We start from the raw sequence: 27754 nt of genomic DNA, 5'->3' as shown, positions 1-27754 counted from the left end.
ATTATTTTATCTGTCGAATTTACTGTAAAGCATTCAGCTCCCGGGATCTATTCCATAATACCATAATAATAATAAAGGGCTCTATTGAGAGTAACTGGGCAGCTGCAGGTCTGTCTGTCTGCCTGGGATGGATACCTGATACCCAGCTGAGACGATGCCCAGCCAGCCGCACGCCTTCAGACGTAGTTACAGCAGACACACAGCACACCCCTCCTGCCACCCGCAATCCATCCACAGCCAATTACAAGCAATTTCCCTGTCCTGGGTGGGGTGAGGAGAGGGAGAGAGAGAGAGGGAGGAAAAGCGGTTGTCAGCCTAAAGCAGACACACATGGTTCTGTTTACAAATCGCCAGTTGCTTGGCTTTGCCATGGTAACACAGTGCTGGTGCAGGATGGATGGATATTTTATTTAAAGTGAGACAGACGGAGGCAGAGAGGGGGGTCATGGTGACAGTCGTGGCCTTTGATGGTCTGCTGGGTGGGGTGAACTTTCAGCAAGAGAGATGGTTCGCTTATGCATAATGCACAAATGCCCCACAAACAAGCATCTGTTTCCCTTCTCCTTTCAAATTTCCCCCTTCCTTCTCCTCCTCTGCCTCGATTCCTCTCAGCACCTCAAGCTTCTGTTTGGCTTCCCGAAATCCGCCTTTCCGAAACAGGAGACGTGCTGCGAGGTGGTGCCTGATTCACCCAAATTGGAATTCAGCCATTCCCACAGGAAACCTGGTCTCAGCACCAGGGTGCTCTGGACAGGCTAGTATGCACGCACAAATCTAGCAACACAAGGTTACCCATACAACACAAAGTACACTACACAACTGGTCAGTCAGAAGAGTACCACAAGAAGAAGTAACTTGCTATGTAAGACCCAACAACCAACATTTTACTTGCACAAGAGTAAGAACTAGCTAAAGAGCTCTATATATGGCAGCTAAATGGGCAGATAAACAGGTTCTGTTGTTTTTGCTCTCTGTAAACTTGCATTATATGTTTAGCTCGCTATTTCTCAAGACTGTGTCATTAAAGTTACACAAAGAATGCAACAATATACATTATGGCCATTAAAAATAGTTTCAAAGACATCTGTCAGTTTGGCATGCTGAATGACTATAACTACTACAGTGGGCATGAGTCTAAGCTGGGACCAGTCAGGTCATAGAAATATACAGTGGGTACGGAAAGTATTCAGACCCCTTGAAATTTTTTACTCTCTGTGTCATTGCAGCCATTTGCCAAAATCAAAAAAGTTCATTTTATTTCTCATTAATGTACACTCAGCACCCCATCTTCACAGAAAAAAACAGAAATGTAGAATTTTTTGCAAATTTATTAAAAAAGAAAAACTGAAATATCACATGGTCATAAGTATTCAGACCCTTTGCAGCGACATTCATATTTAACTCACATGCTGTCCATTTCTTCTGATCCTCCTCAAGATGGTTCTGCTTCTTTATTGGAGACCAGCTGTGTTTAATTAAACTGATTGGACTTGATTAGGAAAGGCACACACCTGTCTATATAAGACCTTACAGCTCACAGTGCATGTCAGAGCAAATGAGAATCATGAGGTCGAAGGAACTGCCCAAGGAGCTCAGAGACAGAATTGTGGCAAGGCACAGATCTGGCCAAGGTTACAAAAGAATTTCTGCAGCACTCAAGGTTCCGAAGAGCACAGTGAACTCCATAATCCTCAAATGGAAGAAGTTTGGGACGACCACAGCTCTTCCTAGACCTGGTCAGTCCAGCCAAATTGAGCAATCGTGGGAGAAGAGCCTTGGTGAGAGAGGTAAAGAAGAACCCAAAGATCACTGTGGCTGAGCTCCAGAGACGCAGTTGAGAGATAGGAGAAAGTTCCACAAAGTCAACTATCACTGCAGCCCTCCACCAGTCGGGGCTTTATGGCAGAGTGGCCTGACGGAAGCCTCTCCTCAGTGCAAGACTCATGAAAGCCCGCATAGAGTTTGCCAAAAAACACATGAAGGACTCCCAGACTATGAGAAATAAGATTCTCTGGTCTGATGAGACCAAGATTGAACTTTTTGGTGTTAATTCTAAGCGGTATGTGTGGAGAAAACCAGGCACTGCTCATCACCTGCCCAATACAATCCCTGCAGTGAAACATGGTGGTGGGAGCATCATGTTGTGGGGGTGTTTTTCAGCTGCAGGGACAGGACAAGTGGTTGCACTTGAAGGAAGGATGAATGCGGCCAATTACAGAGATATCCTGGAGGAAAACCTCTTCCAGAGTGCTCAGGACCTCAGACTGGGCCGAAGGTTCACCTTTCAACAGGACAATGACCCTAAGCACACAGCTAAAATAACAAAAGAGTGGCTTCACAACAACTCTGTGACCGTTCTTGACTGGCCCAGCCAGAGCCCGGACCTAAACCCAATTGAGCATCTCTGGAGAGACCTCAAAATGGCTGTCCACCAACGTTCACCATCCAACCTGACAGCACTAGAGAGGATCTGCAAGGAAGCATGGCAGAGGATCCCCAAATCCAGGTGTGAAAAACTTGTTGCGTCATTCCCAAGAAGACTCATGGCTGTACTAGCTGAAAAGGGTGCTTCTACTCAATACTGAGCACAGGGTCTGAATACTTATGACTATGTGATATTTCAGTTTTTCTTTTTATAAGAGTAATTTACATGTCATTCGGTATAAATACATAACGTGCACATGCATAACACATGCCTGTACTCAGCACAAGGTCAATTTTATTAAAGATTTCATCTATCGGAAATTATATGTCAACTGAGCAGCTTTGTAGCAGTACTGCAATCTCTGAGTGCTTTTCTTGTTATGTTGTGTCAACTGCTGCACAATAAAATGTGAATTGAAAACATAGTTTCTGCATGTATTTTGCAAGTATTTATCAGTAATACAGTGAAATGAGAGGAAATGTGAATATTTACTTCGCAAGTCGATTTTGGTGTGCGCCCCTAAATTATGTGGTTGCGCTCCCAAAATTTTAAGGTAGGGGCCATTGGGCTTCTAGGAAACAAAGTTACTCTGGAGCCCTGTGTTGTCAAAAATACTGTCACTACGGAATACAAAACCCTGGAGCGAGCAATCTCGCTGTTTTAATGACAGGGTTCACCTCCTTGTGTGCAAATGATCCACCAAAACTATTCCACATCACTGTTTTGAGGGGACACTATCTCTGACTAAGCTCTGCCTGTTACCACTGTGATTGGTGTAAAGACATACAAACAAGTCTTACCATTTTCTCTCTTTGGCAGAATGATCATGAGAAAAAGCCGGAAAAATTCTATTTTGCGGACAGGTCTGACTATTTGAGACAACCAAAAAGCGTGACTGTCACACAACAAGGAAGACATGAATTTATACATCTGTTGGCACACAAGCAAAAATTTTTAATCAGTCATACTGCTTTAAGTGTATCCTAAATTGCAGCCTCCACAGTTTGCTAATTACATTGTTGCAAATTACAATTTTGATTAGCTGTTTGTTGAAATTGAAACACTGTCAACTCACATTGGCATGTCTTCACTGGAATTGGCTTCAACTTGAATCGAAATCTCTTTTGTGCCCATTTGAGTTTTTCCATTGATTTTTAATATAAAAATATGGACAGGACTATACTTCCAGAAATGATATGACTATCCTTTTATCTGATCAGATATCAATCCGACTGCATGATAGCAAAATACAATCGTACGGTTTGTTTCTTGAAAACTAAGTTTTTGTGTTTCCATTGCACCAGTTCAAATTCTAGGCAGACTTCCTCCCACAGCCAAAAATTATTCTGTGTGGTTACATTGGATATAGCTAATGGACAGCATTCCCGTAATCATGCAGTGACTGATGTTTCGCTGACGTCATTGATGCCTTCTTTCCCTGCCTTAACAGCATGAACCACCACCGCACTGCCACCCTGCTCTGACGCAGTGACCCCACACTGCAATCTGAAGTTAAACTGAAGTTCCCCACTATAACTTCCTCACCCCAACTCCCATCTCAAAAAACATCCCCCCACTACCTCTGCCACCATCACCTCCTAATAATAACACAGGTCGCTGCGAGGGGTCTGCTGTCAGACATGGCAACCCGTTGAGTCTTTCATCTCAACAGCCAGACACACGTGTTCCAACCTTAACCCATCACACACTTCGGCGCACACATAGGAATGTGTGCTACCTCACACACATATGCACGGGGGAAAAACACACACTTTCAGAAAACGTTGAGCTCCGTCTGCTCCTAGACGTGGCGACCCCACTGTTCGTTTCATCTTCCCACTCCTTTCTCTGCTTGCTGCTGGCACCATTACATTAACACAAACACAGTATTTCTGTCATTGTCCCCAGGACACAGTGTTCCCTTAATATCTCTCTTTCTTCTGCAAGCGTTAGGGGAATGTTGGTGGGGGCCTGAAGGGATCTGGGATATGGGTGAGTTGTGGGAAACCAGAGTGCAGTCTGTGGCCTCTCAGCATGCGGCCATCTCCCTCTCCTCCCGCTGCCCTTCTCTTTCTCTATCTCTGTTTCTCTTTGGCAGAGAATCATAGGAGGCTTCATGCAGATCACATATTGCGGCCTCAAATGATCTGGGAAAACATGGCCTGTTAATGCTATGTGCACTTCTGAACCCTGTTCAACTCTGAAGCAGTGCAAACATAGTTTGTGTGTATTTCTCTGGGCTTGTGTATGGTAATGGTTGTGTGTGTTTTACCTCCACATAGTCTTTGGCGTGGCCCCAGTCCCTTTTAGAGTCCAGGTTGCCCAGGCTGAAGCTCTCCAGTTGGCCCAAGTAAATTTTTGCCACAGAACGGCTGATCTTACGCGTCACAAAGTTTGAACCTAAAACACATACGTTAAAAATGCTTTGTGGGCATCTTCTGAATTCAATTACAGTTTACACAGGACATAAATATTACAGGGATCCAACACACACAAAAGAAAAGAAACAGAGAATCAATTTGCAGATAAGTGAAATCAAGGCCTCTGTGTTGAAGACTTATTTCAGAGGTTCCTTCAAAACTTCTATATGACACTTCAGCACCACACACACACACACAGACAGCCATCCAAACCTCCACTAGTGTTCCAAACCTTTTAGCCAAAGCAAAAAACTCAAATAAAAAGTAACCCCAAGTCAAATCAATTCGTTGCCACCTCACATGACAACCACGAGATTCTTTAAGAATTCTTCTCTCATTTTCCTCTTTACTTCACTGTTTTAGTGACAAATCTGGACTGTATGCCAAAACAAATCTCAGAGCATCAGCCTGTCAACAAAAAAAAAGTAACAGGGAAATTCCACAGAAAAATCACAACCAAACGGGACCACTCTGGCTCTGATGGGGCACTGTCCAGTCCAGAATCACCACATTGCCTGCCGACTCATGAGCCAGATCGCCCAGCATCGCTTCCTGTTCGAGTAGGCCCACGTGGCGATATTATCTGGGGGAGAACAAATGCTCTTCTAATGACTATTTCTGTGCCGCGAGAAGGGTTAGAGACACTTTTGGATGTTTTGGCGGGACACTGTGGGCCGGTGTCATGTTCTCTGCTCATGCTGTGGGGGAAAAAGATGGTGCAGAGAGCTTGTGAATAAATGCACCAGGCCTCCAACCCAAATACAGCATTAATGTTATGTAAATCAACACTTAATACGAGGGTGTCGCATCTAATACTGCCACCATCTTAGCTGAAACAACCTATTAGAGTTTCAGAAGTTTAACTGTTGCTAGTCTATTCTGGCTAATGTTCAAAAGCAAAATGGAGGATATGTGAAAATACAGAAAAGCCATTAAACGAGCATCAAAGTGTTGGTTATTGTTAGCTCACACAGCATCTCCACTGTACATAAAACTCCCACAATCTTGCGTGAACCTCTTTGAGACCTCTTAAGAGATCCTACAGGTTTTTTTTTTTTTGCTTTTATTTTAAAAACTCATCATGCTTAAGATGAATGTTGCGTTTTAGCTCTAAATCCATACTGGACATAATAGCACAGCTCTGCCTCGACACTGTATCACTGTTCCTCTGACATGAAGCAGAGCCTCCATTTAGACATAGGAAAATCCCATGAACCCAATCATGCGAATGCACCAAATTTGTAGTAATTATTTCATAGGAGAGTGACAGCCCTGGGCAGGCTGAGCAGAAACAGACCAGGGAAGGTTAGACACGTTTATTTAAGAAAATACAGCATGTTGTGTGTTGGTAGTGGATCACATGGCCTCCATGTCAACGCTGCTTTGTCGCCATGTTGAGCTTGAGTCTAATAAAGCTTAAATAAGCCTCTACATGATTTTCTGTCTGTCTCTGGATCACACTACCAATTTTACACTACTTTTCAAAACCATCTATTGTCCTCAGGTCTTTGAATCAGAATTATTGACACGTTATTCAGAAATAGCACGCGTCCACAAGGCATGGATAAATTGTCGATGGAAACCCCCTCCGATGTCAGACGTATCCTGTCTTTGCATGATCATCTCATCTGGCCTCGGGGCCATTCTCTAACCTGGCAGGTCACCTGTTCTGGCAGATACCACCGCTCCTTCTAAATGTAGTCAGATGTGAACCAAAAATTACTCATCTACCACTGACACATGCACGATTGTCAGCTTTGCACTCACCCATATCAACTAAGCACACTCTTATCCCATCATAGGCTGTGGGGTGTTCACCATACCGCTACTGACACAATGTGCACAGTGAAGATGCTATCAAGTTGAATCATGTGAGGTACTTGATCCAGTGCTTTTGAACTTTGGACCATTTTAAGGATTAAAAGTAATGGTATCTTGGTCTCTGTTGTTTTGATTTTCAACATTTTACCTGTCTTGCAAGAACTCCAACTTCATAAAGGGGTTTGATTTTGGTATTTTAGCCACTAGAGAAACTCACATTCAACTTAAGCAGGCTGTTGATGATCTATTAGGTATTTTCAGTTATTTAAAAAGCCATATACAGTATTTGATGGATTATCTTCTCAAAATGATTTTTAGTGTGAAACATTTTACCCAAGTAATTGCTATTTCAAGATATGTCAAACAGTTTTGTATTTGTCTTCGAGTCTGCAATGTGTGGGCACATTTTAAAAGCTGACTTTTGAATTAAACATGTTCCCTTTTCTTTCTTTCTTTTTTTTTTTTACAAACAGTATCTTGGTAGAATATCTTTGTAAATTAATGACATTTCTTTGGGTTTTGAAATGCTGATCAAAAAAATCATGCTACCTCAAAATGTCCCTTCGATCTCTGGAAACTTGAGATGGATAATTCTCAATATTTCCTTTCTTTTTTTAGAATAAATAAAGAATGAAAATAAGATCAAAAGATTACATAATAATTTTTTATTCATTGCAGCCCTAAAAAAGCATGTATTAGGAACAAGCAGGGCAAAGCAATGTAACAAGATCCCAGATTGGTAACTGGAGTAAATTGGAAGGCAGGTGTTTAATTTGATCCAACATCCTCGGGAAACTCAAGTTTGCAGGTTAAACACAGGTTGTCAAAACTGAGTTGAGTTGGTTCTTAAAAAGGTGACAGAGGTGTACAGTGTAGCACAGTACCCCAATCAGCAATAAAGTCCATAATTTCCCCCTGAGCACACCTGTAGTCTCCTTGTAAAGCTCACACCTCTGTTTGGAGTGGCTCTGCTCCCTGCCTTCTCTAATTGGTATGGCGTGGACCAGAGCGTGGGCCTAATGGACCGGCCTGCCTGGCTGTGGACAAAGCCTGCTCTGTTACTGGCCTGGGTGTTAATGTGCTTCCTTTACTGGCAGCGGCCACTGCAGGGCGGCCAAAAGGAGGGGGTGGAGTTGGACTGGGGGGGGGCTAACGGGAGTTTCTGAGCCCATACGGGGCAGGGTTGGCCGTTTAACCTTGCCCACGGCCCGGCGGGAAGTCTAATAAAACCACGGGCCGTGAAAACTGAGCAGACAGCAAAACCCATGCCAGAAACTGGCACTCACTTGCATTTTCTCTCTCTCCCTCTCATTCTCACGTAGCCGTTTCTTTTCTTCTTTCATTTCTTTTCCATTATCCCTTTTCATTTTTTGGCAACAGAAGCAACAGGACAAATGTAACATACAAGCTTCATTGGCACAGTTGGGCTCAAAGTACGAGAAGGAAAAGGAGGAGGAGGAGGAGAAATGTATGGAGATGTCACCCATCCAGGCCTAGGCCACATGGGCCCAGACAGGATGAGGACAGAAGCTGTCAGTTGGGGGTTTCAGTCTGGGGGAGTCAGGGATGAGACTGTGGCTCTGAAAAAAAAAAAAAAAAACTTGGCTCAACCGGCTCAGGTTACTCAACAGATTCTGTTGTTTTAACCATACTATTAAAGGAAGGTGACTTATATTGTCTCAAACAGTGTGACGGCCTACACCTTACACACCCATACCTCAAGACGTCTGACTCACACTCATTTATATTACTGTCTTTGAGTGCATTTATGTAGGTTTACTGATTAAGATCCAGCCGCAGTGTGATTTATTCAAATTTCTTTGTCCCGTAACATTTATTTTGAAGACATAATGCGCAGTCCTGGCTCAGCCGAATGATACATTAGCTCTGGAAAAACTGAAAAGCTGAGTAAATTGAAGTCCTGAATCATGTGAAACATTTATCAAGTTGATCTTTAATGTTACATTTGCACAGGTAAAACATCTACTTCCTTCCTAAGCCAAGTTTCCTCTTACAGCTTTCGATCTGCTGTATGTTTTTCATCACCATGTAAATCTGTTCCAAGGTGACTGCAGGATGTTACTAACCGCTGTCTTTTTTAGTGCAAATATGAAATGGCTTGGAAACTCAACTATTTTAATGAAGCAAAATCTAAAAATAGGACTAAATAGATTGCTTCGTTTTCTTTAACAAGTTGAATACAAAGACTCATTCCAAGTATTTTCCAGATATTTGACAGTTAAGTCATTTCTGTCACGAGCTTGTCTGAACTGGCCACTTTTTAAAAGTGGAAAAGGAAAAATAGCTTAAGCATAATTTTGATTGACACAATGTTGTCTTAGAAACCCTCAAGTTGCCCCAACACAGGGTTTACACACCTGTTTTGGAACTCAACCACAACTGCAAATCCCATAATCCCACACTGTCTTTGAGAAACAGCCTAGGGGAGTGAAAGGCTTTGTGGTAGATTTAAAATGAAAAATGCAACCCTTAATTTTTATCTCCACTCCCACACGTTCTAGGATTCAGGTCAACCTTATAGCCCTATTTACATCAAAATGAATGCATACTCATATCACACCCATCATCTTTATCTATGCTGAGTTATGAACAAAATACCTGACTTTCAGGAGCACTGAGTGATTTTGCAGGAGGAATCTTCCCTGGGTCTGGGGTTGGCCAAATTCCACCCAGTCCAAAGACCTGTCGGTGTCTGCCATCACTGTTATTGCACAATTCACATTCTGACTGATCTCTGGAGCCTCAACGAAGGCAGAATATTTGTGCTACATCCAAGATAGGTCATGCACTCAGCCCCACCAACATAGCTATTCACACCTGACAGACTGCTGCATTCACTCTAGGCTGACTTAACTGAAAGGAAGGGTGCAGAGAGAAAGAAATGTGATGCAAGGAGATTTGGAGTGGAGCTGGAGGGATGTGAAGTATAAGACAAAGACCAGGAAAGTCATAAATTGTTTCATTGGGTGTGATGCAACAAAATGGATGATGGGCACAGTGTGTGCAAAGGTGTGAGGAAAGAAAGGGGAAGTGTGGAGAAAGAGAGGGGAGTGGATGATATATGTTGTTGTTGAGCTTGAACATTGATAGCACCACCTCCACATTGCAAAACCAAGACAGAATTAGACACTGTTTCACCCTAGTATTGAAAACAAAGATATACTTTTGCCAGCTAGCATCCTGTAGTTGGACTAATTCTAAATACTGTCTTGAAGTTTAGGTCTACTCTTGCAGGGCGCTGACAGGGCCTGGCAAAGGCTGAGAGAGGTGACACAGTGCCTTCAAGTTGTGGTGCAATTATGGCGCTCAAAGCAAGCACTCAATCAACAAGATTCTTGGTTACCATGGTGATTGGAGACAACAAACACTGGTTTAAGGGCGGCAATGGGGATGAGTGAAGGTAGAAACCTCAATGACCACGTGACATGTCTGAGGCAAAGGTAGGCTGAGGCAGAGGGAAGGCGGTGGAAGGTGTGAAGGGAGGAGAGGACTCTGTCATCAGCTCTGCTTTGAGTCTTCAGATCGTGCTCTTCACCTGGCCATAGTTCAGCTGATGTTTAAGCTGCTCTCAGCCCTTTGTCATCAACACCCAACGAAACTAAAGACCAAAAAACAAAAAGTGCCTGCTCCGTACTGGGTTCCATCTTAAAAGATACTGCCAAATCCCCTTGACGCCCACTGACCGAATCATTCCCATCTGAAGATTTCCTTTGAAAATAACCTCTCCAATAAATGGAAAACATATCCCCTTACAAATCTATCATGCGATCTGACCTTTTGGGCTCAACCTCAACAAAAGCAGAAAGATGAAGCCAAGGCATGTAGAGGCTGAGTAGCTGTATGTGTGTGTTTTAAGGGGCAGCATTGACTTTGGCAGTGCTCTTCTAACTTCCCCAATGCTAACTGGTCTTCTCTCCTAACATAACAGTATATTATTCTATACTGCCAAGCGTGAACCACAGAGCTCAGAGGGAAGAGAGATGGATAGGAGTTTCCCAAATAAACCAGGGGATCAGCCTATAACTGGAGCTGGTCAGAAGTATCAACTGTGTATACACACATAAAACATATTGCTGTGTGGATTTACTGCACAGCCTCAGATCAAGCCTCTGTTGAGAACTATAAATTAAACTTGGGTTTGGTCTTTTATTGTCCAAATTTGACTTTGGTAGACTTTCAAGTGCTGTATGTTTGTTGAATATGATGACCAAATAAACATATGAACTGGTTATTTGCACATATGAACTGGTTATTTGCACAAGAGACTGGAATACTACACTGTCTCATATGTCACAGCAATATGGAGTCTACTTAGCACCCCTGCTAATGCTAATCCCTCTCTTCAGAGCCAGTGTGAGGACTGTTTGTTATGGCTAACAACTAAGCTAACCAGAAAGGAGCAAGCTGCGGTGTGAACCGGCCAGCAGATGCAGGTTTCTGTTTGCTTTGCTTCACACTGGAACTCCACCAAGTTATTTTTTCTTCCTGACTTCTTGCTGTAGAACAATGGAGATCAGCTGTTTGTTGGTTGAATGATCAGGTGTTTACAAGAACAGTAAGAGGAAGCAGAAGCACATTCCTGCTGGGATTAAGTCATCCTGAGTGCTGTGACAGAGTTCTTTTTTGAGTCCTATGAAGGAACAGTACACCTAAGAGAAACTACTGTAAGCTCCTTCCCTCTCCTGCCACTCCCAGCAGCGACCAGACCATCCAACGTGACACACCACACTGTGTCGTGAACATGACTGGCCATTGGTAGGTCACTGTGGCAGAGACCAATATAGCCAAACTCAGTGAGGCCCCGCCCTCATAAAAGCAAACATTATCTGTTTCTCAGACAAACACACTTCTACTGGCATTCTGGGATAATGACATCATAGTCCTTCCTGTGTGTGGGAGAGGGTGCTTAGTGGTGGTGATGTCAGGGCCACTGAACCTGATATTATGGACCTCAGCGAATAATTAGTTTTAAAGTACAGGAGGGGAAGAATACAGATAATGAACAATCTGTTGTCTTTCAATGCTTCTGTTCAAAATATTGCAAGAATGATTTATGTCACAGTAAAGGCGTAATCCATGGGTTTAGCACTGTTCCAAACGGGCTGTTTTATTGTTTATGATTTTAAATGCAACTGAGCTGGCACCATCTATGCCCCCTTCAGGAAGAAGACTCAAAACAAAATTAAAGCTGCAAGCAGCGATGGACGGGTCCTCGCATCCACGCTGGTCGGCGAATCCATGCACGTTCACCAGGTGGCACTGTGACTGAGAGTGTGTGTCGGCCTCTGAATCACATCTGGACCAGAGTTTAATCACACGTAAAATTTCAGCCAGATTGGAGCATGTTCAGACTAGTTATATAGCATTTCCTGCCCATCCACCACCAGGTGGCGCTGCAACTCAGAGTGTATTTCAAACAGTGGATGTGATGAGGATTGGACTCTGATCACTCATGTAAAGTTTCAGGCTGATTTGACCATGTAGAGTCCAGTTATACAGCATTTACTGTCCATCCAACAGGTGGTGCTGCAACTGAGAGTGTCTGTTGGCCTGTAGATGTGATCAGGATTGGATTGTAATCACACATGGAAAGTTTGAGGCAGATTGGAGCATGCAGAGGAGAGTTATACAGCAGTTGATGTTTCTAGGCGAAGCATCAAAACTCTAATGATCGCCATGGCCACGCCATTTGGCTTCTGGTTAAACTTTTGATAACTTTTCCAAACCAAGTCCTGCTGTGTGGACTGACAAAATTTCAGGTCTCCTGGAATTATCCCCAAGGAGGTATTAACTCTCAAAAATGAGAAAAATCATCAAAAATCTCACAATTAATCCAAGATGGCCGACTTCCTGTTGGGTTTAGGACATGGCTCCAAGAGGCTTTTTTGTGCGTCCTGATGTGCTCTATAAGCCTCCCAAATTTCATGGATGTAGGTGAAACGTGCTGGGGGGGCTGTTTGTTAAAAATACTGTAGGGGGCGCTATAGCATGTGCAGTGCCGAGATGCATACAGTGTTGTTCCTTGGGTCAATGGTGATGTGTGTGGTAATTTTAGTGAGCATTGGAGTATTTCTAACCTGTCAGAAAGGGCTTTGTTTTTCATGGCGATATTTGGTTGCTACGGCAACAGCGTTGCATGAAATGTCACACCCTTCACAGTGTGTGATTGTCAAGAGGTGAAGACTCGACTGACCAATTTCCAGCATGATATCACCAAGTTTGGGGCCATTGTACCTGAAAATATAAGGCCTTAAACTTACTATTACCAACAGGTGGCGCTATGACTTTTTCAAAATTTAAGAGTGTGGACGTGTTCAGACTGGACCTGGTATCCAGCATGTGAAGTCTGAGGCAGATAGGATGTTGTTCAGCTGAGATATGAATCGTTAAATTTTCATGGCGAAACATCGAAATTGGTTTGGCCGCCACAGACACGCCTTTTGATGACAAGTCACCATTTTCACTGGGATGCATCATCAATGTGTTTAGGCTGTTGTCACTGCATTTGAAGTGAATATGATCAACCGGGTAACAATAGGGCATGAAAGTGTAAAAGATGTCTATTTCCTGAAACCACAAGGTGGCGCTATGACTGTCAATGAATATCCCTATGTGGATGACATCAGGACAGGACTGTCATCATACATGTAAAGTTTCAGGCAGATTGGAGCATGTTGAGAAGAATTAGACACCAATTCCTGTTTCATGGCGAAGGATCAGTTGTTTGAGGCTCCGCCATGGCCACACCTTTTGGCTTCTGGTTGAGTTTTTGATAACTTTTCATCAGAAAGGTCTGGTGCATGTACTGGCCAAATTTCAGTTCTCTCAGACTTATCCACAAGGAGCTATAAATTTTGACAAATGTACAGCAAATTCAAGATGGCCGACTTCCTGTTGGGTTTAGGGTGTGGCTGTGATTGACTTTTTGGTGTGTCCTGATGTGGTGCATATGCCCACCAAATATTGTAGCTGTAAATAAAACATTGTGGAAGTTGGCCTAATGACCACTTTTTCAATTTTGCAGGTGGCACTATAGAGCCATTTTTTCACACATATGCGCAACTCCCATAAAATATCAAATTTTTCGCCAGTCCTGATGTGCACGCCAAATTTCACGCGTTTTGGTTCATGATAAGGCCGCCAAAAAGGCAAGTCATTTCCCGAGGAGCGATTAAGTTTGAAAAATTTACAGCAAATTGAAGGTGGCCGACTTCCTGTTGGGTTTAGGGCGTGGCTGTAATTGACTTTTTGGTGTGTCCAGATGTTCTGCATATGCCCACCAAATATTGTAGCTGTACATGAAACATTGTGGCAGTTGGCCTAATGACTACTTTTTCAAGTTTGCAGGTGGCGCTATAGAGCCATTTTGCCACGCACATGCGCAACTCCCATAAAATATCAAATTTTTCGCCAGTCCTGATGTGCATGCCAAATTTCACGCGTTTTGGAGTATGATAAGGCCGCCAAAAAGCCAATTTACTTCACGGGAGAAAAAAAATAAAATAAAAAATAATAATAATAATAATAATAATAATAAACCCTAGGGTTTCAATAGGGTCCTTGGCACCGCTGGTGCCTTGGACAGTCGGTGCCCTGGCACCGCCTGTCCTTCGCACCCTCGGTGCTCGGACCCTAATAATAATAATTAAAGCTGCAAGCAGTGATGGACGGGTCCTCGCATCCACGCTGGTCGGCGAATCCATGCACGTCCACCAGGTGGCACTGTGACTGAGAGTGTGTTCTGGCCTCTGAATCACATCTGGACCAGAGTTTAATGACACGTAAAATTTCAGCCAGATTGGAGCATGTTCAGACTAGTTATACAGCATTTCCTGCCCATCCACCACCAGGTGGCGCTGTAACTCAGAGTGTATTTCAAACAGTGGATGTGATGAGGGCTGGACTCTGATCACTCATGAAAAGTTTCAGGCTGATTTGATCATGTAGAGGCCAGTTATACAGCATTTATTGTCCCTCCAACAGGTGGCGCTGCAACTGAGAGTGTCTGTTGGCCTGTAGATGTGATCAGGATTGGATTGTGATCACACATGGAAAGTTTGAGGCAGATTGGAGCATGCAGAGGAGAGTTATACAGCAGTTGTTGTTTCATGGCGAAGCATCAAAACTCTAATGGTCGCCATGGCCACGCCATTTGGCTTCTGGTTAAACTTTTGATAACTTTTCATCACCAAGTCCTGCTGTGTGGACTGACAAAATTTCAGGTCTCCTGGAATTATCCCCTAGGAGGTATTAACTCTCAAAAATGAGAAAAATCATCAAAAATCTCACAATTAATCCAAGATGGCCGACTTCCTGTTGGGTTTAGGACATGGCTCCAAGAGGCTTTTTTGTGCGTCCTGATGTGCTCTATAAGCCTCCCAAATTTCATGGATGTAGGTGAAACGTGCTGGGGGGGCTGTTTGTTAAAAATACTGTAGGGGGCGCTATAGCATGTGCAGTGCCGAGATGCATACAGTGTTGTTCCTTGGGTCAATGGTGATGTGTGTGGTAATTTTTGTGAGCATTGGAGTATTCCTAACCTGTCAGAAAGGGCTTTGTTTTTCATGGCGATATTTGGTTGCTACGGCAACAGCGTTGCATGAAATGTCACACCCTTCACAGTGTGTGATTGTCAAGAGGTGAAGACTCGACTGACCAATTTCCAGCATGATATCACCAAGTTTGGGGCCATTGTACCTGAAAATATAAGGCCTTAAACTTACTATTACCAACAGGTGGCGCTATGACTTTTTCAAAATTTATGAGTGTGGATGTGTTCAGACTGGACCTGGTATCCAGCATGTGAAGTCTGAGGCAGATAGGATGTTGTTCAGCTGAGATATGAATCGTTAAATTTTCATGGCGAAACATCGAAATTGGTTTGGCCGCCACAGACACGCCCTTTGATGACAAGTCACCATTTTCACTGGGATGCATCATCAATGTGTTTAGGCTGTTGTCACTGCATTTGAAGTGAATATGATCAACCGGGTAACAATAGGGCATGAAAGTGTAAAAGATGTCTATTTCCTGAAACCACAAGGTGGCGCTATGACTGTCAATGAATATCCCTATGTGGATGACATCAGGACAGGACTGTCATCATACATGTAAAGTTTCAGGCAGATTGGAGCATGTTGAGAAGAATTAGACACCACTTCCTGTTTCATGGCGAAGGATCAGTTGTTTGAGGCTCCGCCATGGCCACACCTTTTGGCTTCTGGTTGAGTTTTTGATAACTTTTCATCAGAAAGGTCTGGTGCATGTACTGGCCAAATTTCAGTTCTCTCAGACTTATCCACTAGGAGCTATAAATTTTGACAAATGTACAGCAAATTCAAGATGGCCGACTTCCTGTTGGGTTTAGGGTGTGGCTGTGATTGACTTTTTGGTGTGTCCTGATGTGGTGCATATGCCCACCAAATATTGTAGCTGTAAATAAAACATTGTGGAAGTTGGCCTAATGACCACTTTTTCAATTTTGCAGGTGGCGCTATAGAGCCATTTTTCCACACATATGCGCAACTCCCATAAAATATCAAATTTTTCGCCAGTCCTGATGTGCACGCCAAATTTCACGCGTTTTGGTTCATGATAAGGCCGCCAAAAAGGCAAGTCATTTCCCGAGGAGCGATTAAGTTTGAAAAATTTACAGCAAATTGAAGATGGCCGACTTCCTGTTGGGTTTAGGGCGTGGCTGTAATTGACTTTTTGGTGTGTCCAGATGTTCTGCATATGCCCACCAAATATTGTAGCTGTACATGAAACATTGTGGCAGTTGGCCTAATGACTACTTTTTCAAGTTTGCAGGTGGCGCTATAGAGCCATTTTGCCACGCACATGCGCAACTCCCATAAAATATCAAATTTTTCGCCAGTCCTGATGTGCATGCCAAATTTCACGCGTTTTGGAGTATGATAAGGCCGCCAAAAAGCCAATTTACTTTACGGGAGAAAAAAAAAAAAAAAAATAATAATAATAATTAAAGCTGCAAGCAGCGATGGACGGGTCCTCGCATCCACGCTGGTCGGCGAATCCATGCACGTTCACCAGGTGGCACTGTGACTGAGAGTGTGTGTCGGCCTCTGAATCACATCTGGACCAGAGTTTAATCACACGTAAAATTTCAGCCAGATTGGAGCATGTTCAGACTAGTTATACAGCATTTCCTGCCCATCCACCACCAGGTGGCGCTGTAACTCAGAGTGTATTTCAAACAGTGGATGTGATGAGGGCTGGACTCTGATCACTCATGAAAAGTTTCAGGCTGATTTGATCATGTAGAGGCCAGTTATACAGCATTTATTGTCCCTCCAACAGGTGGCGCTGCAACTGAGAGTGTCTGTTGGCCTGTAGATGTGATCAGGATTGGATTGTGATCACACATGGAAAGTTTGAGGCAGATTGGAGCATGCAGAGGAGAGTTATACAGCAGTTGTTGTTTCATGGCGAAGCATCAAAACTCTAATGGTCGCCATGGCCACGCCATTTGGCTTCTGGTTAAACTTTTGATAACTTTTCCAAACCAAGTCCTGCTGTGTGGACTGACAAAATTTCAGGTCTCCTGGAATTATCCCCAAGGAGGTATTAACTCTCAAAAATGAGAAAAATCATCAAAAATCTCACAATTAATCCAAGATGGCCGACTTCCTGTTGGGTTTAGGACATGGCTCCAAGAGGCTTTTTTGTGCGTCCTGATGTGCTCTATAAGCCTCCCAAATTTCATGGATGTAGGTGAAACGTGCTGGGGGGGCTGTTTGTTAAAAATACTGTAGGGGGCGCTATAGCATGTGCAGTGCCGAGATGCATACAGTGTTGTTCCTTGGGTCAATGGTGATGTGTGTGGTAATTTTTGTGAGCATTGGAGTATTCCTAACCTGTCAGAAAGGGCTTTGTTTTTCATGGCGATATTTGGTTGCTACGGCAACAGCGTTGCATGAAATGTCACACCCTTCACAGTGTGTGATTGTCAAGAGGTGAAGACTCGACTGACCAATTTCCAGCATGATATCACCAAGTTTGGGGCCATTGTACCTGAAAATATAAGGCCTTAAACTTACTATTACCAACAGGTGGCGCTATGACTTTTTCAAAATTTATGAGTGTGGATGTGTTCAGACTGGACCTGGTATCCAGCATGTGAAGTCTGAGGCAGATAGGATGTTGTTCAGCTGAGATATGAATCGTTAAATTTTCATGGCGAAACATCGAAATTGGTTTGGCCGCCACAGACACGCCCTTTGATGACAAGTCACCATTTTCACTGGGATGCATCATCAATGTGTTTAGGCTGTTGTCACTGCATTTGAAGTGAATATGATCAACCGGGTAACAATAGGGCATGAAAGTGTAAAAGATGTCTATTTCCTGAAACCACAAGGTGGCGCTATGACTGTCAATGAATATCCCTATGTGGATGACATCAGGACAGGACTGTCATCATACATGTAAAGTTTCAGGCAGATTGGAGCATGTTGAGAAGAATTAGACACCAATTCCTGTTTCATGGCGAAGGATCAGTTGTTTGAGGCTCCGCCATGGCCACACCTTTTGGCTTCTGGTTGAGTTTTTGATAACTTTTCATCAGAAAGGTCTGGTGAATGTACTGGCCAAATTTCAGTTCTCTCAGACTTATCCACTAGGAGCTATAAATTTTGACAAATGTACAGCAAATTCAAGATGGCCGACTTCCTGTTGGGTTTAGGGTGTGGCTGTGATTGACTTTTTGGTGTGTCCTGATGTGGTGCATATGCCCACCAAATATTGTAGCTGTAAATAAAACATTGTGGAAGTTGGCCTAATGACCACTTTTTCAATTTTGCAGGTGGCGCTATAGAGCCATTTTTCCACACATATGCGCAACTCCCATAAAATATCAAATTTTTCGCCAGTCCTGATGTGCACGCCAAATTTCACGTGTTTTGGTTCATGATAAGGCCGCCAAAAAGGCAAGTCATTTCCCGAGGAGCGATTAAGTTTGAAAAATTTACAGCAAATTGAAGATGGCCGACTTCCTGTTGGGTTTAGGGCGTGGCTGTAATTGACTTTTTGGTGTGTCCAGATGTTCTGCATATGCCCACCAAATATTGTAGCTGTACATGAAACATTGTGGCAGTTGGCCTAATGACTACTTTTTCAAGTTTGCAGGTGGCGCTATAGAGCCATTTTGCCACGCACATGCGCAACTCCCATAAAATATCAAATTTTTCGCCAGTCCTGATGTGCATGCCAAATTTCACGCGTTTTGGAGTATGATAAGGCCGCCAAAAAGCCAATTTACTTTACGGGAGAAAAAAAAAAAAAAAAAAATAATAATAATAATAATAAACCCTAGGGTTTCAATAGGGTCCTTGGCACCGCTGGTGCCTTGGACAGTCGGTGCCCTGGCACCGCCTGTCCTTCGCACCCTCGGTGCTCGGACCCTAATAATTAAAGCTGCAAGCAGCGATGGACGGGTCCTCGCATCCACGCTGGTCGGCGAATCCATGCACGTTCACCAGGTGGCACTGTGACTGAGAGTGTGTGTCGGCCTCTGAATCACATCTGGACCAGAGTTTAATCACACGTAAAATTTCAGCCAGATTGGAGCATGTTCAGACTAGTTATACAGCATTTCCTGCCCATCCACCACCAGGTGGCGCTGTAACTCAGAGTGTATTTCAAACAGTGGATGTGATGAGGGCTGGACTCTGATCACTCATGAAAAGTTTCAGGCTGATTTGATCATGTAGAGGCCAGTTATACAGCATTTATTGTCCCTCCAACAGGTGGCGCTGCAACTGAGAGTGTCTGTTGGCCTGTAGATGTGATCAGGATTGGATTGTGATCACACATGGAAAGTTTGAGGCAGATTGGAGCATGCAGAGGAGAGTTATACAGCAGTTGTTGTTTCATGGCGAAGCATCAAAACTCTAATGGTCGCCATGGCCACGCCATTTGGCTTCTGGTTAAACTTTTGATAACTTTTCCAAACCAAGTCCTGCTGTGTGGACTGACAAAATTTCAGGTCTCCTGGAATTATCCCCAAGGAGGTATTAACTCTCAAAAATGAGAAAAATCATCAAAAATCTCACAATTAATCCAAGATGGCCGACTTCCTGTTGGGTTTAGGACATGGCTCCAAGAGGCTTTTTTGTGCGTCCTGATGTGCTCTATAAGCCTCCCAAATTTCATGGATGTAGGTGAAACGTGCTGGGGGGGCTGTTTGTTAAAAATACTGTAGGGGGCGCTATAGCATGTGCAGTGCCGAGATGCATACAGTGTTGTTCCTTGGGTCAATGGTGATGTGTGTGGTAATTTTTGTGAGCATTGGAGTATTCCTAACCTGTCAGAAAGGGCTTTGTTTTTCATGGCGATATTTGGTTGCTACGGCAACAGCGTTGCATGAAATGTCACACCCTTCACAGTGTGTGATTGTCAAGAGGTGAAGACTCGACTGACCAATTTCCAGCATGATATCACCAAGTTTGGGGCCATTGTACCTGAAAATATAAGGCCTTAAACTTACTATTACCAACAGGTGGCGCTATGACTTTTTCAAAATTTATGAGTGTGGATGTGTTCAGACTGGACCTGGTATCCAGCATGTGAAGTCTGAGGCAGATAGGATGTTGTTCAGCTGAGATATGAATCGTTAAATTTTCATGGCGAAACATCGAAATTGGTTTGGCCGCCACAGACACGCCCTTTGATGACAAGTCACCATTTTCACTGGGATGCATCATCAATGTGTTTAGGCTGTTGTCACTGCATTTGAAGTGAATATGATCAACCGGGTAACAATAGGGCATGAAAGTGTAAAAGATGTCTATTTCCTGAAACCACAAGGTGGCGCTATGACTGTCAATGAATATCCCTATGTGGATGACATCAGGACAGGACTGTCATCATACATGTAAAGTTTCAGGCAGATTGGAGCATGTTGAGAAGAATTAGACACCAATTCCTGTTTCATGGCGAAGGATCAGTTGTTTGAGGCTCCGCCATGGCCACACCTTTTGGCTTCTGGTTGAGTTTTTGATAACTTTTCATCAGAAAGGTCTGGTGCATGTACTGGCCAAATTTCAGTTCTCTCAGACTTATCCACTAGGAGCTATAAATTTTGACAAATGTACAGCAAATTCAAGATGGCCGACTTCCTGTTGGGTTTAGGGTGTGGCTGTGATTGACTTTTTGGTGTGTCCTGATGTGGTGCATATGCCCACCAAATATTGTAGCTGTAAATAAAACATTGTGGAAGTTGGCCTAATGACCACTTTTTCAATTTTGCAGGTGGCGCTATAGAGCCATTTTTCCACACATATGCGCAACTCCCATAAAATATCAAATTTTTCGCCAGTCCTGATGTGCACGCCAAATTTCACGCGTTTTGGTTCATGATAAGGCCGCCAAAAAGGCAAGTCATTTCCCGAGGAGCGATTAAGTTTGAAAAATTTACAGCAAATTGAAGATGGCCGACTTCCTGTTGGGTTTAGGGCGTGGCTGTAATTGACTTTTTGGTGTGTCCAGATGTTCTGCATATGCCCACCAAATATTGTAGCTGTACATGAAACATTGTGGCAGTTGGCCTAATGACTACTTTTTCAAGTTTGCAGGTGGCGCTATAGAGCCATTTTGCCACGCACATGCGCAACTCCCATAAAATATCAAATTTTTCGCCAGTCCTGATGTGCATGCCAAATTTCACGCGTTTTGGAGTATGATAAGGCCGCCAAAAAGCCAATTTACTTTACGGGAGAAAAAAAAAAAAAAATAATAATTAAAGCTGCAAGCAGCGATGGACGGGTCCTCGCATCCACGCTGGTCGGCGAATCCATGCACGTCCACCAGGTGGCACTGTGACTGAGAGTGTGTGCTGGCCTCTGAATCACATCTGGACCAGAGTTTAATGACACGTAAAATTTCAGCCAGATTGGAGCATGTTCAGACTAGTTATACAGCATTTCCTGCCCATCCACCACCAGGTGGCGCTGTAACTCAGAGTGTATTTCAAACAGTGGATGTGATGAGGGCTGGACTCTGATCACTCATGAAAAGTTTCAGGCTGATTTGATCATGTAGAGGCCAGTTATACAGCATTTATTGTCCCTCCAACAGGTGGCGCTGCAACTGAGAGTGTCTGTTGGCCTGTAGATGTGATCAGGATTGGATTGTGATCACACATGGAAAGTTTGAGGCAGATTGGAGCATGCAGAGGAGAGTTATACAGCAGTTGTTGTTTCATGGCGAAGCATCAAAACTCTAATGGTCGCCATGGCCACGCCATTTGGCTTCTGGTTAAACTTTTGATAACTTTTCCAAACCAAGTCCTGCTGTGTGGACTGACAAAATTTCAGGTCTCCTGGAATTATCCCCTAGGAGGTATTAACTCTCAAAAATGAGAAAAATCATCAAAAATCTCACAATTAATCCAAGATGGCCGACTTCCTGTTGGGTTTAGGACATGGCTCCAAGAGGCTTTTTTGTGCGTCCTGATGTGCTCTATAAGCCTCCCAAATTTCATGGATGTAGGTGAAACGTGCTGGGGGGCTGTTTGTTAAAAATACTGTAGGGGGCGCTATAGCATGTGCAGTGCCGAGATGCATACAGTGTTGTTCCTTGGGTCAATGGTGATGTGTGTGGTAATTTTTGTGAGCATTGGAGTATTCCTAACCTGTCAGAAAGGGCTTTGTTTTTCATGGCGATATTTGGTTGCTACGGCAACAGCGTTGCATGAAATGTCACACCCTTCACAGTGTGTGATTGTCAAGAGGTGAAGACTCGACTGACCAATTTCCAGCATGATATCACCAAGTTTGGGGCCATTGTACCTGAAAATATAAGGCCTTAAACTTACTATTACCAACAGGTGGCGCTATGACTTTTTCAAAATTTATGAGTGTGGATGTGTTCAGACTGGACCTGGTGTCCATCATGTGAAGTTTGGGGCAGATAGGATCTTGTTCAGCTGAGATATGAATCGTTAAATTTTCATGGCGAAACATCGAAATTGGTTTGGCCGCCACAGACACGCCTTTTGATGACAAGTCACCATTTTCACTGGGATGCATCATCAATGTGTTTAGGCTGTTGTCACTGCATTTGAAGTGAATATGATCAACCGGGTAACAATAGGGCATGAAAGTGTAAAAGATGTCTATTTCCTGAAACCACAAGGTGGCGCTATGACTGTCAATGAATATCCCTATGTGGATGACATCAGGACAGGACTGTCATCATACATGTAAAGTTTCAGGCAGATTGGAGCATGTTGAGAAGAATTAGACACCACTTCCTGTTTCATGGCGAAGGATCAGTTGTTTGAGGCTCCGCCATGGCCACACCTTTTGGCTTCTGGTTGAGTTTTTGATAACTTTTCATCAGAAAGGTCTGGTGCATGTACTGGCCAAATTTCAGTTCTCTCAGACTTATCCACTAGGAGCTATAAATTTTGACAAATGTACAGCAAATTCAAGATGGCCGACTTCCTGTTGGGTTTAGGGTGTGGCTGTGATTGACTTTTTGGTGTGTCCTGATGTGGTGCATATGCCCACCAAATATTGTAGCTGTAAATAAAACATTGTGGAAGTTGGCCTAATGACCACTTTTTCAATTTTGCAGGTGGCGCTATAGAGCCATTTTTCCACACATATGCGCAACTCCCATAAAATATCAAATTTTTCACCAGTCCTGATGTGCACGCCAAATTTCACGCGTTTTGGTTCATGATAAGGCCGCCAAAAAGGCAAGTCATTTCCCGAGGAGCGATTAAGTTTGAAAAATTTACAGCAAATTGAAGATGGCCGACTTCCTGTTGGGTTTAGGGCGTGGCTGTAATTGACTTTTTGGTGTGTCCAGATGTTCTGCATATGCCCACCAAATATTGTAGCTGTACATGAAACATTGTGGCAGTTGGCCTAATGACTACTTTTTCAAGTTTGCAGGTGGCGCTATAGAGCCATTTTGCCACGCACATGCGCAACTCCCATAAAATATCAAATTTTTCGCCAGTCCTGATGTGCATGCCAAATTTCACGCGTTTTGGAGTATGATAAGGCCGCCAAAAAGCCAATTTACTTTACGGGAGAAAAAAAAAAAAAAAAAAAAAAAAAAAAAAAAAAATAATAATAATAATAATAATAAACCCTAGGGTTTCAATAGGGTCCTTGGCACCGCTGGTGCCTTGGACAGTCGGTGCCCTGGCACCGCCTGTCCTTCGCACCCTCGGTGCTCGGACCCTAATAAACCCTAGGGTTTCAATAGGGTCCTTGGCACCGCTGGTGCCTTGGACAGTCGGTGCCCTGGCACCGCCTGTCCTTCGCACCCTCGGTGCTCGGACCCTAATAATAAACCCTAGGGTTTCAATAGGGTCCTTGGCACCGCTGGTGCCTTGGACAGTCGGTGCCCTGGCACCGCCTGTCCTTCGCACCCTCGGTGCTCGGACCCTAATAATAATAAACCCTAGGGTTTCAATAGGGTCCTTGGCACCGCTGGTGCCTTGGACAGTCGGTGCCCTGGCACCGCCTGTCCTTCGCACCCTCGGTGCTCGGACCCTAATAATAAACCCTAGGGTTTCAATAGGGTCCTTGGCACCGCTGGTGCCTTGGACAGTCGGTGCCCTTGCACCGCCTGTCCTTCGCACCCTCGGTGCTCGGACCGTAATGATAATAAACCCTAGGGTTTCAATAGGGTCCTTGGCACCGCTGGTGCCTTGGACAGTCGGTGCCCTGGCACCGCCTGTCCTTCGCACCCTCGGTGCTCGGACCCTAATAAACCCTCGGGTTTCAATAGGGCCCTTGGCACCGCTGGTGCCTTGGACAGTCGGTGCCCTGGCACCGCCTGTCCTTCGCACCCTCGGTGCTCGGACCCTAATAAACCCTAGGGTTTCAATAGGGTCCTTGGCACCGCTGGTGCCTTGGACAGTCGGTGCCCTTGCACCGCCTGTCCTTCGCACCCTCGGTGCTCGGACCCTAATAACCAATTGCACAGCAGCCAATACAGACATGAGATAAGGATGATCAATCGCTTCTAACTTTCTCTCTGAATAATAATTTGACATATTGCTGATTTACCAGCACAGCTATTCTTTTTAGGCCATGTGTTTGGTGAGTTTGTCAGATGATTTTGTGGCTATAAAATCAGCAATATAGTACATGAGTGTACAGAGAGCACTAGGGAAGAAAACACATTTAAACAGCTGACACTTGTTGCTCTGAAACAAGCGTTGACATCCCAGTCAACCCAGTCGCTGTGTATTGGTTACCCTTTAAGTTACCACTACCTCTAAGTGCTACACTTTTCACAGAGCTTTGACCTATGGGCATACAAATAAAGCTAATGGAAATGTTACACATTAGCTGTCTAGCATGTTAACACTAAGGACTCTGACATTGTTACGGGGACACCGCCATCAAAAATCAAAGTTATACCCTGGATCTTCAGTTGCTCAGATACTGGGCATGCATGCAGCCAACAGCAGAACACTGAGTGTCCTTTGCTCACGGATGACACAATTTAGAGTTAGCAGAAGCAGCTTCAGAAAGTAAATTAACATGAAAAACTGTGAGGTAGCTGCTCTTTCTGAACGGCTTACCTAAAGCATCTTGATATTCTCTCAGCTTTTGTTTTACACCACGTCGGTTTTAAGAAATGGATTTTCACCACATTGGACCTTTAAACATGTAGAAACAGTGATACAAATACTGAAAAGATATGCTGAGAGTGTAGGGCAGGGGTGTGATTCCTCCGACACAGATGATCTGCAAAATGTTTATTTTGCATCTTTGGTGGTCCAATTTTCCAAAATCACCTGGGAATCAACTTTATGTGGAAATGTACTGATTTTCATTTGTGTGCTTTTATTGGAGGTTTTCCTGTTGAGAAGTTTATTTTTTCTTTGGGCAGTCATAGTCACTGTCCTTCCCTGTCAGAAATGGTGAGTTATTAACACACTTCATTAACAGTATAAAGAGTTTATACTATGTAATGTTTAATGCACCGTTGTACAGTTGATGTGGCTGTCTTAGTGGATTTAATGAAACAACAACAGCATGGATCCTACAAACTCAGTCATTGTTTGTGCTAGGTCTACTACATTCTAGTCACCAGTAGATTCTTATAACAGTCAGCAATTCTGTATTTCAGACTGTACGATTTACAGCATAACCTTACACTCCAGTGAGCAAATATGCCAGGAGGGTGTTTTGCAGCTCAAAGCACCAAATCCTCCCCTAAAAAGCCCTCCTTTGAGTAATGGACTGCACAGCCTAACGCCTCCTCAATGTGGCAGTGGCAGGGTCATGGCTGGCCCCAGGGGCCTGGGTAAACACTGGCCAATCCAGCCAACAAGCGCCACACTGGGTTGTGCAAGGCAGCCGTGGGACATCTGGCCACATCATAGCACAGCGTTCCTGCTTTATGAGCAACAACAGCCGTAACTCTGAGAATAGAAGTGACAGGAATAAACCCAATGGCCTGCTGTAGAAATGCTGACTGTGGAGAAGGGAGGAGGATGACATGGACTGAAGCAAGAGAAGAGAGAAGAAAGGAGTGTGTGTGGCAAGAATGAGATGAGATGAGAGAGACCTCACAAAGAACCAAAAGGCTGACAACATGTTATCAGGAGGGCAGTGAGTTTTGTCCTTATAAGGTCATGTGAGGAAGAGGTCACAGCATAGGGCACATGCAAAAGGACACATGCATCTCTGATTAAAGAATTGGTTAGCCTGTCTGCATGTCTTAGGGTTTAATGGATACTGAGCCATAACTATATTTTTCTGTTACTGGAATAAATTCAAGAAAAACATCAGGAAACAGTGGAAAGTTTCAAAAACCCAAAGTCCAAGGAGATGTATTTAAAATACTTCTTTTTTCTTTTTAAACTGACTACCTGTCCCATTCAATGTGAAAAGTCAGTAAACTGTCATTCAAAAATGAAATAACATCAGAGACTGCTTCACTTAACAATCCAGCAAAGTCTCATGTAGATGAGTTTTCTATTCCTCCTGTCATCCTGCCTAATCTTCCCACTTGTCACTGCACAAACTATTCCCAGTGTAATGATGTCAACTCATTTTTCCATTCGACTGCAAAGGTAACCATGCCATTTTGCTGAACTGGCTGTAAACAACACCAGTTCCCACAGCTATCTAGCTGTGATAACCCATTAGGGTTTACTGGATGACCCCCGACCTTGGCGCGGGTCGTGGCCAGGGCCTTCATTAGAGCATAAATCGTAAACACCTGCGCGGCTGACCTGGGCATAGTGCTGGAACGGCAGTCATGTGGTATTCATTTTGAGCCGCGGTGGCATGTAAATCGGGTTAAATCAGCGCCAGCGACCCTCGGGGCTCAGATCACATATTAAAAATGTGACCACAACCCACTCGTTATGTGTCAGAATGTATGTGAGTGTGTGCTAAGTGGTTATGAGAAACCTGGCTCCGCTGGTAAATGAATATAACTTCTATATAGAGCATGTAATTGAATACTTTCACACAATCCAACAATGGTTTAGCGTCTGTTTGACTGCTTTATTGTGGATTTTAGCGTGTTGCTGAGACTGAGGTTGAGTCATGTCAAGGTTTATTAACCTCGTAATTTTATCTTGACAAAAGAATGATGATATGATATAAGCATTCCTAACTGGCACAAAAAGTGAACAAATAGGACATCTGATGAAAACCACATCAGTTAAGACAATAATTTGCTTTTAATATTGCATGTGTTTCAGCAGGTTTCAACAAGTTAAGTAGAATTTTTTTAAACCATAATGAACATTACTTAACATTTCATGTTCACACTGGCAAATTTATTTTTACCAAAGCCACTCCTGTTGTTTACTGTTGAATCAAACAACCAAAATTTCTGTGTGTAAAGTCCAGAGCTGCTCCGCTTTTAATGTTGGCAAAATTTCACTGTCCACAGGCTGCTCACTATGGCTAAGGCCTTTATAGCTATTGATAATAATTTGAGTAATTTGTGTGTTTCAATAAATTATTTCCAGCAACCAAATTTTTGCTGGCCTTTAAGTGGTTTCTTACAGTTCGGTCACAGGCATTGACTCCAGTTTCCGCCCATTTGTTCCTCA

The 27754-nt window shown here is 43.6% G+C and overlaps 1 protein-coding gene across 5 annotated transcripts in view; it reads right to left on the bottom strand.

Moving 5' to 3' along the window:
• The window catches only part of gmds (GDP-mannose 4,6-dehydratase), a 351858-nt gene that overhangs the window by 180347 nt on the left and 143757 nt on the right, over nucleotides 1-27754 (bottom strand). For all 5 annotated transcript variants that reach the window (XR_007941420.1, XR_007941421.1, XM_051947330.1 and 2 more), the window contains exon 7: nucleotides 4698-4825. Coding sequence is in view for 3 of the 5 variants with exons in the window: in XM_051947330.1 (XP_051803290.1) it covers nucleotides 4698-4825 (128 nt within the window). In the remaining 2 variants the exon portion in view is untranslated. The remainder of the gene's footprint in view (nucleotides 1-4697; nucleotides 4826-27754) is intronic.

The sequence above is a fragment of the Acanthochromis polyacanthus genome, chromosome 4, assembly GCF_021347895.1.
Source record: "Acanthochromis polyacanthus isolate Apoly-LR-REF ecotype Palm Island chromosome 4, KAUST_Apoly_ChrSc, whole genome shotgun sequence".
NCBI classification, from domain to species: Eukaryota; Metazoa; Chordata; class Actinopteri; family Pomacentridae; genus Acanthochromis; species Acanthochromis polyacanthus.
Note: the sequence above shows the minus strand (reverse complement) of the source record. Positions and strands in the feature narration are given on the sequence as shown.